The sequence below is a fragment of the Arachis stenosperma genome, chromosome 8 (assembly GCF_014773155.1).
Source record: "Arachis stenosperma cultivar V10309 chromosome 8, arast.V10309.gnm1.PFL2, whole genome shotgun sequence".
In the NCBI taxonomy this organism is placed as follows: domain Eukaryota; kingdom Viridiplantae; phylum Streptophyta; class Magnoliopsida; order Fabales; family Fabaceae; genus Arachis; species Arachis stenosperma.
Window position 1 is genome coordinate 49,843,555 of NC_080384.1, and position 17,191 is coordinate 49,860,745.

The window sequence follows — 17,191 nt, forward strand, 5'->3', positions numbered from 1 at the left end:
ATTATCGTTTGTTTTTTGTCATTTGAAAATTGAAATATAGTTTTTTTTTTATCAAAGATAGGAGACTCGAACCTGCAACCTCTTAATTGAGTATGGAAAGACTATGCCATTTAAACTATAACTCATTGGCCATTTGAAATATAGTTTATTGGCCTAATATTATCGCTTGTTAATTTTATATATATATATATATATATATATATATATATATATATTTACACTAAAAATAATTAGTAAATCAATTTTTATATATTTTATATATAGTTTAATTTATTTTTAATATATATTTTAGTACATATTAATAAATAATTTTGATATAAATTTATATGTAATAAATAAATAAATAACTATGTTACATATATACTAAAATTAGTCATCAAAATAAGTAATTAGGAGTATAAAATCAGGAATACACTATAAAAAGAAGAGCACAACAAATGGTTAATGAACTACTTTTCTTTTGCTTTTTTTTTTTTATATTTGTTTGTTGTTGTTCTTGTTTCATTTTGTGTTGAGTTCTCTTATTTAAAAAAAAATAAGCCATCAGTATAAAATATATGTTATAATATAAATAAATTAAATCATATATATATTTATGTATATTAGTAGCTAATTTTAATGACTAATTTTGATATACAAATACTATTTTAGATAAATAAAATGTATGATAATGAGGTTTTATTCAGTTTTTGGGCTACAATGAAGTAATATGCACATACAGGTGTTGGAACCCCATTAGCTTAAACGCCAAAGTAAGAATCATGGATTCTATTTCTATATTTTCATCATCATATAATTAATAATTGTCAACAAAGGAAAAGTCAACGAGTCAAGTTACAAAGCGACAAGTTACTGGAAACTGAGTTGGCTATTTCAAACAGAAAACGATTATAATAAGTTGCCTTATTTATTGAGGCTCTAAGCAGATGCATTCACATGCAAGTTGCAATAACCCACCAATTGAAATCAACTCCAAAAAAAAAAAATCATGAGTTTCAAAGGATTTTTTTTCTCTTATTATTAACTGAGTGTTTGTGTAATGAGAGTAAACGGTGATGCATGAGTAGAGACTAATCATGAGAAAATATCGGATAAAATTCAAACATTGCAACTACTACTATAGTTTGTTTCGTTTGAAATTCTTAAAGCAAAGATAAAGAAGTTTGAAACTTTCAGCTACAACAGTGGAGGGACTAGTCAAACCTCATTTACTAACCCATTTCATTCTTTTTATTATTCTTTTATTCTTTATATTTATGAACTCTGTTGCAAGATCATTTTGCCTTTGTTTTTGTTCATATTGAGTTCAGAAAGGAAACCCCCCAACATACAGAAACCTGGGTTCAATGGGGTCTGAATTCACAGGAGACACAACTATGGATGCAGCAGAGAAGAGGCTCAATGAGCTTGGTTACAAGCAAGAACTTAGAAGAGAAATGGTTAGTTATTTCATCTTCTTGAATATTCTTGATCCTACTTTTTTTTTTTCTCAGAACAGATTTCGGAGAAGCTTGAATTATGTGTAGATGTTTTTATTTGTAATTTTCTTTTTTTGCCCTTATGATGAAATTCTGGGGTAACAAGGATTTTGTGATAGAATTTTTAATATTATGACATGATCTTATCACAAAAGTAGTTTGAGATACAGAATTTTTTTTTTCTTTTTAGTATTTTCCCTATTTGTGAACTCCTTTTTCATTTGATGTTTTATTATTGTAATATTAACTCTCAATGATTTAGAGAAAAAGGTTAACAAGTGTGTTGAATGTTGTCCAATTTATGGTGCAGACTATGTTCAAAACACTGGCAATATCATTTTCAACAATGACCCTATTCACAGGAATCACTCCTCTATATGGTTCTAGCCTTCAATATGCAGGGCCTGCATCTCTTGTATGGGGATGGGTGGTGGTTTCTTTCTTCACTTGGTTTGTTGGGATTGCAATGGCTGAGATTTGTTCATCTTTCCCGGTTTGTAACTTCATTCTTCAATTTGGTATTATTTCTGTCTTGTAATGAATGATATAGCATCTTGGATATTCCACAATCCTATAATGAAGTAAAAAATAGATACTTTCAACTTCTTGAAATGTTAAATAGTGACAATTTTTTTTTTCTTCATTTAGTGTCAAGAAACATGCTTAAGAGAAAACTATTAGGAAGATACATAATTTCTCAGTTTGTTAAGGTTGGTTTGAGATTGATAAAATCTGGTTTCTACTGGTATCATTGGCTTAAAGATCATGTTTTTCCCAATTTCAAATTTGGAACTTGATCAATTATGTTTGAACAAATTAAATATGTTTTGTAATGAAATCAAGAGTGTATGCATTATATTTGCCTTCGTTTCTAAAATTTTCTGCATCTGTCATTGCGAATTAGTTCACAAAAACTAACTTTCACTTTAAATGCAATACAACAGACAACTGGCTCTTTGTACTTTTGGGCTGCGCATTTAGCCGGTCCGAAATGGGGACCATTTTCTTCATGGTGCTGTGCTTGGCTTGAGACTATAGGACTTATTGCTGGGATTGGAACTCAGGTATTTAATTGCACTTTGGTTGAAGAAATTTGAAGTTTCTACTCAAAGACTATATAAATATAATAATATTACAGAATGTTTTACATTTGTAACTGAATGTTTTCATGGTTGAAAAACAGGCATATGCAGGATCACAAACATTGCAGAGTATAATCTTACTCTCAACAGGAACAAATAAAGGTGGAGGGTACTTTGCTCCAAAATGGTTATTCTTGTGTATGTATATTGGCTTAACTGTCATATGGGCAGCACTCAACACATTTGCATTGGAAGTGATTGCCTTGATAGATATGATTTCAATATGGTGGCAGGTACTTTAAGCATGTTTGTTATATTTTAAACATTTTATTTTTACCATTTATGATTGTTTCCTCATCTGGATAGGATTAGGGATTTTCTATTATACTATTTCATAGTACAAAAATATTATGTACACACAAAAAATCAGTTACCAAAATCAGTCATTATATATTTGTATATAAATACATGTATTCTTTATAACGATAGCTGATTTGGAGACTGATTTTTACTATATACGTAATATGATTCTTCCTAATATTATTCACTCTCTCTCTCTCTCTAGTTGTCTCTCCTTATTTAATGAACAAATAAGGAGCTACTTCTATTTATACTTATTGTTTTGCCTCTAAGTATTGTTCTAAAACTTAACAACTACTTTTAAAAAAAAGTTGTACACACACTCTCAATTTGATTAAAGCCTAAATCTACTTCTAGATTTGCATTTTATAAACAAATGAAGCTTCATGTACTACAAATTAAAGTTACAGATTTTCTCGGTATGTTGGAGTAAAATCACTCATTTATTTCATTTTTTTTAATTTTTGGTATCAGCTTATTGGAGGAATAGTGATTGTGATAATGCTACCTCTGGTATCACTTACTACACAATCTGCTTCATATGTATTCACACACTTGGAGTTGGCACCTGAATCAACTGGAATTACAAGCAAACCTTATGCTGTGATTCTTGCATTTCTTGTGAGCCAGTATTCCCTCTTTGGATATGATGCTGCCGCGCATTTAACTGAAGAAACCAAAGGTGCTGACAAGAATGGACCTATTGCCATACTTGGCAGCATTGGCATGATTTCAGTCTTTGGTTGGGCTTATATTCTTGCACTTACATTCAGCATTCAGGTATATCTATCTATATATACCCAACTTCAATCTAGTAGTAACAAGCATCATGAACATATAATTTAGTTGACCTATTTACATATACAAGAGAGAGACACTGCTTTTGTTCTTTTTTTTTTTCTTTCTTCCTTTATTTTGTTATGCCTGTTGTGTGAGGGACTTGATAGTAATTTAAGTTGTCTTATCTTTTGTTGATTTAGAATAAACCATACAGGATTTAATACAAAGGATGATAGTAACAGCAACTTTTCTGTTCTCTTCAGAATTTCAGTTACCTTTATGATACAAACAATGAGACTGCTGGAGTATTTGTGCCAGCACAAATACTCTATGATGCATTCCATGGAAGATATCACAATTCTATTGGAGCAATCATTCTACTATTTATCATTTGGGGTTCATTCTTTTTTGGTGGACTTTCAATCACTACAAGTGCTGCTAGAGTTGTAAGTATGACACTTCCTTTAGTTAGCAATTTCTTGGATTGCAAGCGAAGCAAGTATTAGAACTTTTTTGTATTCTTCTTTAGATTTGAGTCATAATGTTCTGGAAAAAAATGAAGTACTTTATCCCTTCATAGTCCTAACCATTATTATGGTGTATCTCAAAACAATTTTTCAGGTTTATGCTCTGTCTAGAGACAATGGAGTTCCATTTTCGTCCTTATGGCGAAAACTACACCCGAAGCGCAAGGTTCCCTCGAACGCCGTATGGCTCTGTGCAGGAATCTGCATCCTTCTTGGCCTCCCAATCCTAAAGGTCAATGTAGTCTTCACTGCCATAACTTCGATATGCACAATCGGATGGGTTGGTGGCTATGCAGTTCCAATATTTGCAAGAATGGTTATGCCTGAAAAGAACTTCAAGCCTGGACCCTTTTACTTGGGAAAAGCTGGAAGACCAATTTGCTTGATTGCATTTCTGTGGATTTGTTACACTTGTTCTGTGTTCCTTTTGCCAACATTGTACCCTATAACTTGGAATACTTTCAATTATGCACCAGTTGCTTTGGGTGTAGTTTTAGGCCTTATAATGCTTTGGTGGGTTGTAGATGCAAGAAAATGGTTTAAGGGACCAGTTAGGAACATTGATATGCAAAATGGTAAGGTTTAATGTAATTCCTCACAAGTTTGAAGAACAATACTATAATAGATGGAATTTTACCATTCATCTTTTGGTTCCTCAATGTGCTGCTTTGACTTGTACTTACTCTGTGGTCAACAATATTGTTGAAAACTACCATGTTACTTAAAAAATGTTGAATTGTGCAGATCAAAGGTGAAGATTGGTATCTGATAGATAAAATAGTCTTATGGTATCTGAAAGATTGGTTCCACTTGACAAATCCATTTATAAGACATATATTACAAAATTCTAAAGTCATTTATTCCCTTAAAAAGAAAAAAGTACTAAGGAATTACTTCCCCATCCATAAAAGGGTTGAAGTGGTTTGAAAACTTCTTCTCCTTAGCTTTCAATCCTCTCAATTCTCTTAAGTCTTCCAACCATATACTATAGCTTGAATTCTTAGCAAGAACATCAAGAGACACTTCCTTATTTTCAATAAGTTCCATTGAGTATTTCTCAAACTTCTCAATGCTTTGCCACAACAAAGCAAGCTTGGTTGTATCACTCTCACTTCTAATACTATCCAAGCAATCTCTGGCTTCCTCCACCCTCGCCCAAAAGCACGAATCTTGCGTCAAACTCGCAAACTTGCTCCTCTCACTATTTTCTTCCTTAGCAGCCACACTATCCTTCCACCACCTATCAAAAATCTCATACCTCTTCTCCCTGCCATGTTTTATGTAATGTCCATTTGTTTTCTGCTTCCCTTTGCCATAATACTCAGCAATGTCCAATGGCTCTACAAGCAACTTATAAAAATGCGAAGTGTTGATCCATTTTGCTCGCAACTCGAAGTCATAAGGCAGCTCATTCCTCTCCAGCATGTCAACCACATTGTTCCAGAACCTTGCAAGCTTGATACGGTTCATGTTGACCTTCATTTCCCTTTTTGAAGAGCCTCTCCTCTTGAACAAATCATAGTATCCCATTTGATCACTCTGTTGATCACACCAAGCTTTGTAACATTCTATTTCTGCCCTGTAAGGTACAAATTTGGATAAGGTAATTGCAAGCCGAGCAGCCTTCAGCGCCGGCGATGGACCTGCTCTCCTAGCCTCCTTAAGGCACTCCTTGGCCGGCTCGAAAGCCGGTTGCTATCAGTTGAAAAAAAGTAATTGTTCAGTTAAACCACTTTCTTCCTGTTAGAATATAATTAGAATCAATTAGTATTATTTAGTATATTTGAATATTTATTATAGGAGATTACGTCTTTATTTTAATTGATCCTAATTGATATTCTAAAACTTCCAATGAAAACTACCAATGGGAGAAAAAAATGTTTTTTACCTGTCTTGTTATCCCTGAAGAGTGGAGTGCCAATTCAAGCCCTGCTTCATAGCTACAATTAGGAACAATCCCTTGCATTGAACTTTTCTTGTTCAAGAATTGCAATGACAATTTATTGACATAATCTCCATACTTTAGATGATCTTCAATACTAGAATCTGGAGAACTTGTTACAAACATCAAGTGCATCATCTTTGTAACTGCGGCTGAACTCTCCACACACACTGCTCCTTCGTCCGAAACAAAAAGGAAGCTCCCAAAGGGACGAAACAACCCTTCGACTCCCTCTTGGGTAGCTGCATGATGCAAGTAACTCGTGACAAAGCTGAACAACTCAGCTTTGTCCCTGTCAGTTACTTGCATCGCAAGGTTCCCAAGAGAGCTTGGATTAGCCATAGAAAATTGCCAAAATTGAAGCAAGGAATTGAGTTGAGCAATGTGAGGCATTGTAGGTGCAAAGAGAATCCTTGGCATGATGTCATGCTTTGTTACCATGTGAATGAAGTTGGCACCCCATCTTTCTTTGAGAATGGCATTGGAAAATGACTGATTCCCAAGCATTGGTGAACCGAAAGTTATGCAAAGAACTGAGATAGAAGAAGATATGTGTTGGAGATATGCCAAAAGCCAAAGGCTGCATAGAGCAGCTATGGCTCCTCCTATGGAATGGCCTGTAATAACAATTGATTTGGTTTTGCTGTTTCTCATAATTGGCAACATCTGAAATTAACATTAACTTTGAATTCTTAGTTGGCTAAAAAAAAAGACAGAGAACACTCGAGGAACAGTAAAAATAAATAAATAACTAAATTTTTTATATACTGACATAATAATAATATTACAAGAAATAGGTAGTGATACAAATTTATCTCGAAAAATTAGTTTTAAGAATTGTATTATGTATCTTTAAATTTTATTTTATGTAATAATACTATGAGCACGTTAAAAATTAACTACTAAATTAATTATTATATATATGTGTATAAATATATATATTATTAAATTCATTTTAAAATATATTTTATATGATTCACTGATTTTTTTTATGCTCCTAGCATAGTTGAATTTTATGTAGAGAGAAAATAAGAGAATGAAGAAAAAGCTTTGATTTTTTTTCTATTAATATTTGCTAATTTGCTTTGTTGATGGACACGTGTCTATCGATTCGCATGTTTCTTTCATCTAGTGTTAAATATAAAAATTATAATTATTTATGATATATATTTAATTAAACTAGAGTGAGATTCATGATGTGCGGAATTATAAATTAATAATAATATGTAGTATATTTTAAAAAATATTATATTATTTAAAATTAATTAAAATATATAAATTAATATTAAATTTGATGTATTTTTTATTTAAAATATTTTATAATATAAAAGTTTTTTATTTTAAAATTGTATGGAATTATATTTTTATTTGTTATTTTTTTTATTTATTTTAGTTGACGGACTTAATCTTTTTATATGGTGTTTGTCTTTTTTTTATTTTTAATTGTTGTTAGAATTGTTTCTTTCTTCTTCCTATCATATGTTTTTGTGGAAACATATTTTTTTTTGAACCATTGACTTATATATCTTTTTTAGTCTTTTTTTGTTCTATTTCATCTTTGTATATATGTTCTTCATCTAAAAATGTATCTTAGATTCGTTTATTTTTCTTCTTCTTTAATCTCTTGGTTATTATGTTATTTAGGTTTGATGATATTAGTGTTAGTAAAGTTGGCTCCTATAATCAATAAAGAATATAAAATGAGCAAAATAAATGATATTTTGAATAAATAAAATTTTTGTTGTATTACCTGTTTTATTTGTTGTAATAGGAGTTGAGTTTTAATATTTTTTGTTGGGACAAATGTCTTTAGTAATAGTGTATTGTTTAGAGCATAGTTAAAATCATTTAGTTTGAGTTCAAATATAAACGTGAAGTTGTATAAATATTTCAATTGGAATGGTACTTGAGTGTTATTGCTATCTTGAAGTGTAACTAGAGTTAAGGTAGTTGTACTCAATAATTTTTTTACTTCTCTATCAAATAGCACAAAAATTATTGTAGCATTTTGATCTAAAACCTTTAATTTAATTTTGAATCTATAATAATTATTGAGTTAGTAATTTATAATTTGATGGAATATTTTATGATAGATATAATTTGATAGAATTTGATGAAATTTTTTATAATTTGAATTTGTAATATTTTTTTATGTTGTAGTACGAAAACTTTATTTTTTATATTTTTCATGAATTTTTCTTTGACATCTACTTATTCTTCTTCTCTCAGGGTATATATTTTTTTAATGATATCTATAATAGTAAAAATAAAAATTTTTAGGATATTTATTGTGTGTGTATATATAATATATTGAATAAGCTATTTTTAATAAGAATGCTTAAAATAACATAAAGTAAAAATATATATTAATAATATTTCATGTTGTAGCACAAAAACTTTATTTTTTATATTTTTTGTGGATTTTTCTTTGACATTTATTTATTTTTCTTCTCTTAATATATATAGTTTTTTAATGACATCTATAATAAAATTAAAAATTTTTAAAATATGTATTTTTTGTGTGAGTGTATATATATATATATGGGCAATTTACTATAATAAATAATATGAGATTCATTATTACCAGAATGCATAAAATGAAATATTATTATAGTATTCGTAAACCGCGAGATTTGTAGGATTTACATAGATTATGAAAAAAAAGCATTTTGGTATCCATTTTTCATTTTATGTATTCTGGTAATAATAGATCCCATATTATTTATTATAGTAAATTGTCCTATATATATTGAATAAGTTTTTTTAATAAAAATTATTTAAATAACATAAAATAAAAATATCTGTTAATATTTTTTATAATTCATTCTGTCAAATAATGTTTTAAGTGATACAAACTCAAAATAATGTTAAAAAATTATTAAAATTAATTTTTTTATTTAAATAACATATTTAAATAAGTATAATTATAAAGATCTTAAAATATAATTATATGTAAAATATTATAAAATAATAAAAAAGTATAAATAGTAAAAGTAATAAGATTTTTTTTCACATAAATTTGTTTTAAAAATATAATAAATATTTTTATTTTGTACCTAATCATTTAAAAGAATTATTTTTAAATAAATAGGCACTTCATTTGTTGGTATAAATATTTTTCGTAGATGAATCACGAATTGTTAAATGAAATAATAGCAATAAGAGTTTTATGTTTGATATATAAATATGTCAAATAATATAGAATTTGAATAGTTTGTAACTTAAATTTGTTGTAATAATATTATTTTAGTACTTTTAACGTAGATGTTTATTGTATTTAATTAATTAATTGTGGGAGTTATGGATTTTTTTATTTTTAATTTTTTAAAATTTAATTAGTTGATTTTTAAATTTTGTCAAATAAATAAATATATTGACATGACATTATTAAGAAAAATAAAGATAGCTTAAATCTAATATACAAAGACTTTCATATTAATTTTTATATAATAAAAATAGATAAATAGATTTTGATGGTGTTTTAACTTTTTTTAATCTCCTTTAACTTCTGTTTACTAGAAAAAGATTATCCTAACTTAATTTTGTTTGGTATTCTTAAAAATATAATAAGGATAAGAATTATAAATAAATTGCGACCAAATGAAAGTTATCGTGTCCCCACTTCTTTATATGAGAGTAAGTTCAAATATAATGAAATTAATTAAAGAAAAAATCATTTTAATTCCATATGGTGTGAAGTCAACTAAAGAAGCACCAATTGTGTAATTGAAACAATTCTTTTCATGAATGTCAAGATGTTTCTCCTAAAATTGACACTAAGAAACGTTTCATATTACTTTGCTTCTCATTCCTCTAAGTTAAGTAGGTAATGGCAGACATGATATAATTTTACCAATACGGCACGACTTTGATCACATTTCACACAGGGGTAAGTGTTAACATCTTTGATAATTGAATTCGAATTATGTTTAATTTGGAGTTTTGCTATCGAAACATTGAACAAATACCAATGCTACTTGTAACTGTGTAGACCTTAAAAGGTCCTTGTCCCTACTTGGACATGACACAATTATTGATAAAGGCTATATACCACACCTTTTGTCCTTATTTTCTGTTTTCACATTTTATTTTTATTCTTATTTTTACAAAATTTTAAAATTAAAAAAAAATTGAAAATAAAAATACAAACCAAAAGTATCATAATTTTCTATGCTTGACCCAGAAAATTGATTCCACTACCAGTCACTGCTAATTTGCTATAAGTAACATTATCTTCTACTTGATGATGGGACAAATATTTGTTTGGAAATACAAGTGTTTGTCCACATTTTCAAATTGGAAGTAATAATTTCTTTTTTAATAAATAGTCAAATTCGTTTTTGAAAAATCATTCGTTCTCTAAATTGATCTGTAAATTTTTTTTAATTAAATTCATTTTTTAAAAATTTTTAATTAGTTATATTAATTTTTTTTTGTAGCTTTCATTACTCATAACATCAAAATTTGCTGATATAGTACATTAAGTGATATCATAGTACATACATGATAGTCTTAATTGGATACTAATATTATAAATTTATGAAATTAGATTAAATCAATCCCAAATGGAGAGATTTTAATACCTTAAGGTGCCCTTAATTTAAAGTTTATTTAATCTAATTGCATAAATTAAATTATCATGTTAACAATTAATTAAGACGATCAAGTGTATGTTGTGGTTCGTGTGTGATGTGTCCCTTAACGTACTACATTAGCAAATTTTGACATTGTTAGGAATGGAAGTGATAGAAAAATCAATATGACTAATATAAAATATTTGAAGGATGAATTTGATTAAAAAAAATTTTGCGAACTAATTTAAAAAATAAATGATCTTTTAAAACGAATTTGATCATTTACTAAATATTCATCATTGCGATGATTAAATAAGTAGACTTATATAGTTATATTCATGTGATGTTCGAGATTTTAGTTGTATAAATTTTTCATAAAATAATTGAGCAAATAATATTTTAAAAATTAATATAAAGTCTATTTTAGTTATATTATTTATATATTGTATCAATCTATAATTATTTAAATTAAAAATTATACAATATATTAATTGCGTTAGTAGGTTAACGAATTTTATTTTAATATAATTGTATCTAATTAAATATTTTAAAAAAGTTATTATGTATCATTATACGTAGCTAAATTTCTTATAAAATTCATAAAAAATTTAAAATATACTAAATTCTACACTAAGCAATCATCAAAACTTTAGAATCTGATATGACTTTAAATAAAAACAAGCATAAATGTATGTTAATAATAATGAACACTTGTAAGAAAAGGATTCACATTTTGTAAAAATAGATAGATAGATTACACAACGAGCTAGAAAACACTCTCCATTAGCAGCATTGAGGAATCAACCCACACCACTTGGTAAACCGTAAACGAACTAATCTCTTCGTTGTTAAGAGTTACACAATTAGGACCCAAAAAAAAAAAAAAAAGAGTTACACAATTAACTACGCAATTTAAGGAACTCAGTGAAATTAAGTGGTTTGTTTGGTGAACCTTTTTGAAAATGATAGCTTCTGCTTCTGTCTTTATATCGCGGGAAAAATCCATAAATAAGACTTCAATTATTTTCGGCTTTTATCATCTACTAGAATGGGACATAAGGCAAAGTTCTATCTTTTTGTGCCTTTTATCATTATTATTTTGTTATTTTGTAGCATACATTGAATATAATAATTAATAACGACCTAGAAAAAGTTGAGAATTTCTTTAATAAAACAGTTAAACACAATAATGAAAAAGCAGCTTTTGAGGTGCTCAACTCCAATTCAAATTCCTTTTCTTTAATTAAAAAAAAAAAATCCTCCTTTTCTTTACAAACTTGATTGATTTCAAAAGAGAACAAAGTATGATTGGTGACATGTATTAGCTATGGTAAAGGCTTTGGTTGAGTTGGAGTTGCATACCATTTATGAATCTTGTGAAGTTACAATAACATTAGGTATACTATGAATTTAATCAATTTTATTGCAGAGAAAATTAAATAAAAGAGTGGAAAGAGAAAGAAAACATGAAAAAGTAGAAATAAAAGAAAATGAAGATGTGAAAATATGATGCCGAATTTACTTTTGGTGTAAATAAAAAAAGAAAATTTACATATATATTTTTTTTCAGTAATAATCTACTTTTGAATGGGGACGATTTTCTTTTATCCATTGAATCATGGGAAAGAACTTGCTTAGTAAAAATTAAACTAGTTTAAATAATATTCTTTTCATTCTAAATTAATTGTTCATTTTATTTCTTTGCTATGTTAAAAAAATGTATTTATACATAATTAAATAGTAGGAACAGCACAGATAAAGAGAAAGAGATGAAATCCGTTCAATTTGGTAGTTAACATTGCAACTTCAATTTACACATTTACCCTCTTAGTAAATATTAGTCATTTAGGCAATTGTGCATAAGGATAAAAGTTGAAAAAGAAAAAGAAAAATAAGAATTGAACACCAAAAATAGCAATCTCCTTTATATTAGTGTATAGTTCTATATAGATAATATCGACGACATCGTATATATTTAAACATCTACATAAAATTTACTCGTTCAGCAAATAAATACAAATGAACAATATTATATAACCAATAAAATTTATCTATTTTTGTTAATATTTGGCTGGTAAATTTTTGTATACTACATTTTAAATTTAATATCCTAAATCTTAGATTTTAATAATATAAAAATAAAATATTAATTTAAAATATTGACTAATATTAATAAAAAAAAAATATATTTTTTTTTTCCTGCTCCTGTATTAGGTAATAGGTACTCTCTCTTTTCATTCTTTTGCCATCACCTTTTCACACAGTGACAAATGCACCCACAGGCCACAACACCAGGAAATTCTTGTGAAAGCGAATAAGAAATAAGAAAGAATAAGTGATAAAGTGCATGTTTGGGCGCCATTATTTTGTTAAAAAAAAGATCTTTTTTCGATGAAAAAAGATCTTTTTTTATTTTTTAACGTGTTTGGCAAATTTCTAGTAGTAAAAGTAAAAGCACTAGTAAAATAAAAAAAAAAAAGATCTTTTTTGAAAAGCTGTAATTTACATCTTTTTTTTAAAAGATTTTTTTTCCTTAAAAAAAAAGATGTTTTTCATGTAATAAATAAACAAAAAAGTACTTTTATATTGTTATACTCAAATATAATTGATAGATAAAAAGACCTTTTTACATGAGATATCCAAATATAAAATTACTTTTACTTCTCTAAAAGATCTTTTAAAAAAAGATAACTCGAAAAAAGATCTTTTCTTAGAAGCTCACCCAAACAAGCCCAAAGTGTAACTGTTCAGATGTTAACTTATCTCTTTTATTATTTCGCTTTAACCTTTTTCCTTTTCCACTTAAACCCCGGATAGACCATAGATTAACTAATCAAATTTAAAATATCAATCAACATATTATTCTATCAAATAATTAGCTCTGCCACTAACTAAGTTTGGCAAAAAGTTGCATTAATCCATCAAATAAGAAGACACTTTTATCGAAAACTTGGAGATAATAATGTGGGTTAAGAATATATTACCATAGAATTAAATAAAATTCATATTATTTCTATTGCGATATTTTAAAAAAAGTAAATCAAATGATTTTTTTATTTATTTTATTTTTCTTTCAATTTAAATTAAAAGAAATTTTTTTCTAAAAACAACTTTTTTTAATAAAAAAATAAAGTTTATTTTTAAAAAACATTAAAAAAATTAAAATAAACTTTTTTTAAAACATTGAAAAAAGTATCTATTAAATTATTTATAGAATTAGAAATCTTCTTTCTATTAAAAATTCAAAAAAACTCCTCGAATTCATAAAAAAAATGAATTTCTGTTGAGTTCTTCTTACATATTTATTTTATAAACTCAATTCATTTTATTGCTACAGTACCTAAATTTATAATTAAATTTTAATTTAATCTCTAAAATTTTAATTAATTTTATTAATTTTAAAATTTTATAAATATGAGTTAAGTTAGTTATTGAAATAATTTTAAACGTATAAATATTAATAGAATATTGTTATTTTTTGTTATTTAAATACTAAAATTAAAATTATATTTATTACGAATTTTAACATAACATCTTGTGATTCATATCAGTATTCTATTAATATTTTTGTATTAAAAATTATTCTAAATACCAATGTAAAACATATTTACAAAATTTAAAAATTAAAAGGAGGCAATTGAAACCCAAAAATTAAATTAAGACTCGGCATACAAATAACTCAAAAAACTTGTTCCATCAACAACTGCACCCATCCACCACAAAATTAGACCAAAATATCTCCGAATAAATAATAATAAACATGAAAGAGACGAACAAGCCAATATTTTCAATAAAACAAAATAATAAATTAGTTAATATTAACTCAAAAATAAATAAAAAAAATTAGAATCAAGAAGAAAATAAACTAACCTGGTTGCGGAAAGAGACGAAGAAAGAGGAAAAGAGATCGAAGATGGCGGCGTGCACCATAACAACCTCCTCCTCCTCCCTTTTCCGATGCATACTGAACAGCGATTCTCCTCCGATGCTCTCTAACACCACCAACCTTCTCCAGCTAGATTCCGTCCCCTCCGCCATCTGAATCCCCGATAAAGCCACGTACACCACTTCTCCGTCGCCGCCGCCATTTTCTGCCACGAAACTCCGTGCCGCCGTGGCGTTGGCCACGCTGCACAGCCTCCATGACTCCGATATTATCGGACTCGTTGCGAGACACGTGGCCAGATCCTCGCTGGTTTCAAATCTGACATGGCAAGAAATTATTCAATTCATGAAATTAAATTAAAGCATAAGATGATTGATTGATAATTAACTAAAAGTTTTAGGTAATGATTAGTTATATTAATAATTTTAATAAATGTGTGAAGAAGAGTGAGTAATTACGATGAAGCTTCGTCGAGAACCATGGTATTTATATATATGGTGTGTAAAACACTAAAACGAAGAAATGTTTTCAAGCTTGGTTTTCAATTTCTAAAGGGTTGAAGGAATTGAACAATTTATTACGTGAACGTAAATGTGAATGGGAATGAGAATGCGTAAGTGGCTTATATATGCACCCAATTCATTGACTTGGAGGGTCAACTGTTAACTGTTTATCATTTATTTATTTTTTTAATTACACCAATATATGATTGATACCCTTAGCTTGAACTACTACTTACATGGTAAGGGATATACAAAGCATTTTTCCAATAGTTAGTTCGTGTATACTGTAGTGTTTACGAAGAGCTAAATCTCAAAGTGATTTTTGAAGATACACTTAAATCTTATAGTAGGTCCTAAACTTAATAATTATTTATATTTATTTTCAAAGTTACATTCTCAGACAGTTTACAAATTACTATAAAATTTGAGTGTAATTTAAGAGACCATTTTAAAATTGAATTCGTTTATAAAATAGTAAATATATCTAATATAATTAAATATGCAGAAAAGTAGAAGATAGTAATTTATTTAAGTAAACTATTATTTATATCTATGAATATTTAGAATATTGATAAAATTATATATAAAAAACTAACATTGTATTTCAAAAAATGAATTAATTTTGCTGAAATAGGTTAATTTGTTAAAATGAAAGAGTGAAGTCATTGTTGTTTTTGTTTTCCTTGTTAGGCATATTCATAAGACAAAAATGCTTGGGCCTAAGATGTACGCAGTAAGAAGTGGGCTAGTGTAGACGGTATGATGTACTTGATTAATTTTTCAGGTGTTGTATATACAAAGAACCTATCCTTAAAAAAAAAAAAAAAAAATTGCCAACGTATAATCATGCATTTATGCCTAATCCAACCTGGACTTTTAAATTTTGGAAAAAAATTCAAAATAGTCTCTGACAATTACTTCAAAAGACAATGAAGTCTTTGACAAAAATAAATACCCAACCCAGCCCTGAAATTTACTTTTATAGGATTGATTAGCTCCTGTGCCAAAAAAGTCAATGTTATTTTTTTTTTTGCACAGGGGTTAATCAGTCCAAAAAAAATATCAAGAGTCAGATTGAGTATTTTTTTTTTCTTAAAAGTCTCGTTACCCTTTCGAGATAATTGTCAAGAATCGCGTGAGATATTCACTCTAAATTTTAAAGTGTAATAAAATAAGACGTAAATATATTCAAAAACATGAACACAAATTTATCCAAAAACTTGCCATGTCAATACCTTACTAAATTAATTAATTTCAGAGAGAATTTGCCACCTTAATTCCCTACATTTATATTTTTTCTGATTATCTTGACTGAAAATATTTTTATTTTGTATTAAATTTCATAAAATTAGCATTGTTTACTATTCTTGTCTATTTGAATTTTAAATTCTCAAATTTTTTTGACAAACATAATTTCTCCCAAGTTATCAAATAGATCTTATTATCAGTTTTACTGCTATCCCACACAAAATTCATGCAAACTTACTCAATCTCATCACACACATTTAGTGATAGTCTTATAGTTTACATAAAATAGGAATGAATAGTTGCTAAAATTGATTGGGCAAAGTGATCCTACTCGCAAGAGAGAAGTTTTGCGTCTTTGAAGTACTAAACCGAAATGTCATTTTATCAAAAATAAATTGAAAATCTTCTTTTTTAGTACAATTCTGCAGCAAAAAGACTCCCAAGTATTTGTCCAAATTAGACGCCAGCCTCATCCCCAAAATTCTACTCGATTCTAGCTTCGCCAAACATAAATTATCAGAAAAAGATACTTGATTTCTCATAACTTGCCTTCTAAATGGGGTAGCTTGCTGTCAGCACCAGTTACTAAAACGAAATAAAAATAGTCGCTTGAAAAAAAGATACTTTATTTATTGGTGTTGCAGGAGAAAACGCTTTTGGAGGACGTAACAAGTTATAGCTTCACCAAAATCATCTAGAAAGGTTTAGTTATTCCAAGAGTGGAGCTGCTTGTTTGGTTTGCCTTAGTAAGTAGGGTAAATACAAAAGAGAGATTGTGTCGGCTTGGGATAGCTAATAATGAGGATAATAT

At 27.9% G+C, this 17,191-nt stretch overlaps 2 protein-coding genes across 2 annotated transcripts; one reads left to right on the forward strand and one right to left on the reverse strand.

Annotated features, from left to right (window-relative positions):
- The first annotated feature begins 925 nt into the window (after window positions 1-925).
- Window positions 926-4,870, forward strand: LOC130946543 (amino-acid permease BAT1 homolog). Its single transcript, XM_057875320.1, has 7 exons — window positions 926-1,439; window positions 1,789-1,971; window positions 2,423-2,542; window positions 2,662-2,853; window positions 3,395-3,700; window positions 3,964-4,146; window positions 4,322-4,870. Exons 1-7 carry the CDS (start codon window positions 1,347-1,349, stop codon window positions 4,811-4,813), a joined length of 1,569 nt encoding a protein of 522 aa, XP_057731303.1. The 5' UTR covers window positions 926-1,346; the 3' UTR covers window positions 4,814-4,870.
- A 123-nt stretch (window positions 4,871-4,993) lies between these two features.
- LOC130946542 (lipase-like PAD4) lies at window positions 4,994-15,276 on the reverse strand. The gene is made up of 4 exons (XM_057875319.1): window positions 15,088-15,276; window positions 14,614-14,947; window positions 6,116-6,835; window positions 4,994-5,922 (listed from the first exon to the last, which is right to left on the reverse strand). Exons 1-4 carry the CDS (start codon window positions 15,108-15,110, stop codon window positions 5,110-5,112), a joined length of 1,890 nt encoding a protein of 629 aa, XP_057731302.1. The 5' UTR covers window positions 15,111-15,276; the 3' UTR covers window positions 4,994-5,109.
- Window positions 15,277-17,191: the final 1,915 nt, after the last annotated feature.

Coding starts and splice junctions, on each gene's coding strand:
- LOC130946543 (XM_057875320.1), top strand. CDS start 1,347: ATGGGGTCTGAATTCACAGGAGACACAACTATGGATGCAGCAGAGAAG. Junction 2,854..3,394: donor TGATTTCAATATGGTGGCAG/GTACTTTAAGCA, acceptor TTTTGGTATCAG/CTTATTGGAGGAATAGTGAT. Junction 4,147..4,321: donor CTACAAGTGCTGCTAGAGTT/GTAAGTATGACA, acceptor ACAATTTTTCAG/GTTTATGCTCTGTCTAGAGA.
- LOC130946542 (XM_057875319.1), bottom strand. CDS start 15,110: ATGGTTCTCGACGAAGCTTCATC. Junction 14,948..15,087: donor GTTCTCGACGAAGCTTCATC/GTAATTACTCAC, acceptor TTGCCATGTCAG/ATTTGAAACCAGCGAGGATC. Junction 6,836..14,613: donor TCGTCTCTTTCCGCAACCAG/GTTAGTTTATTT, acceptor TGTTAATTTCAG/ATGTTGCCAATTATGAGAAA.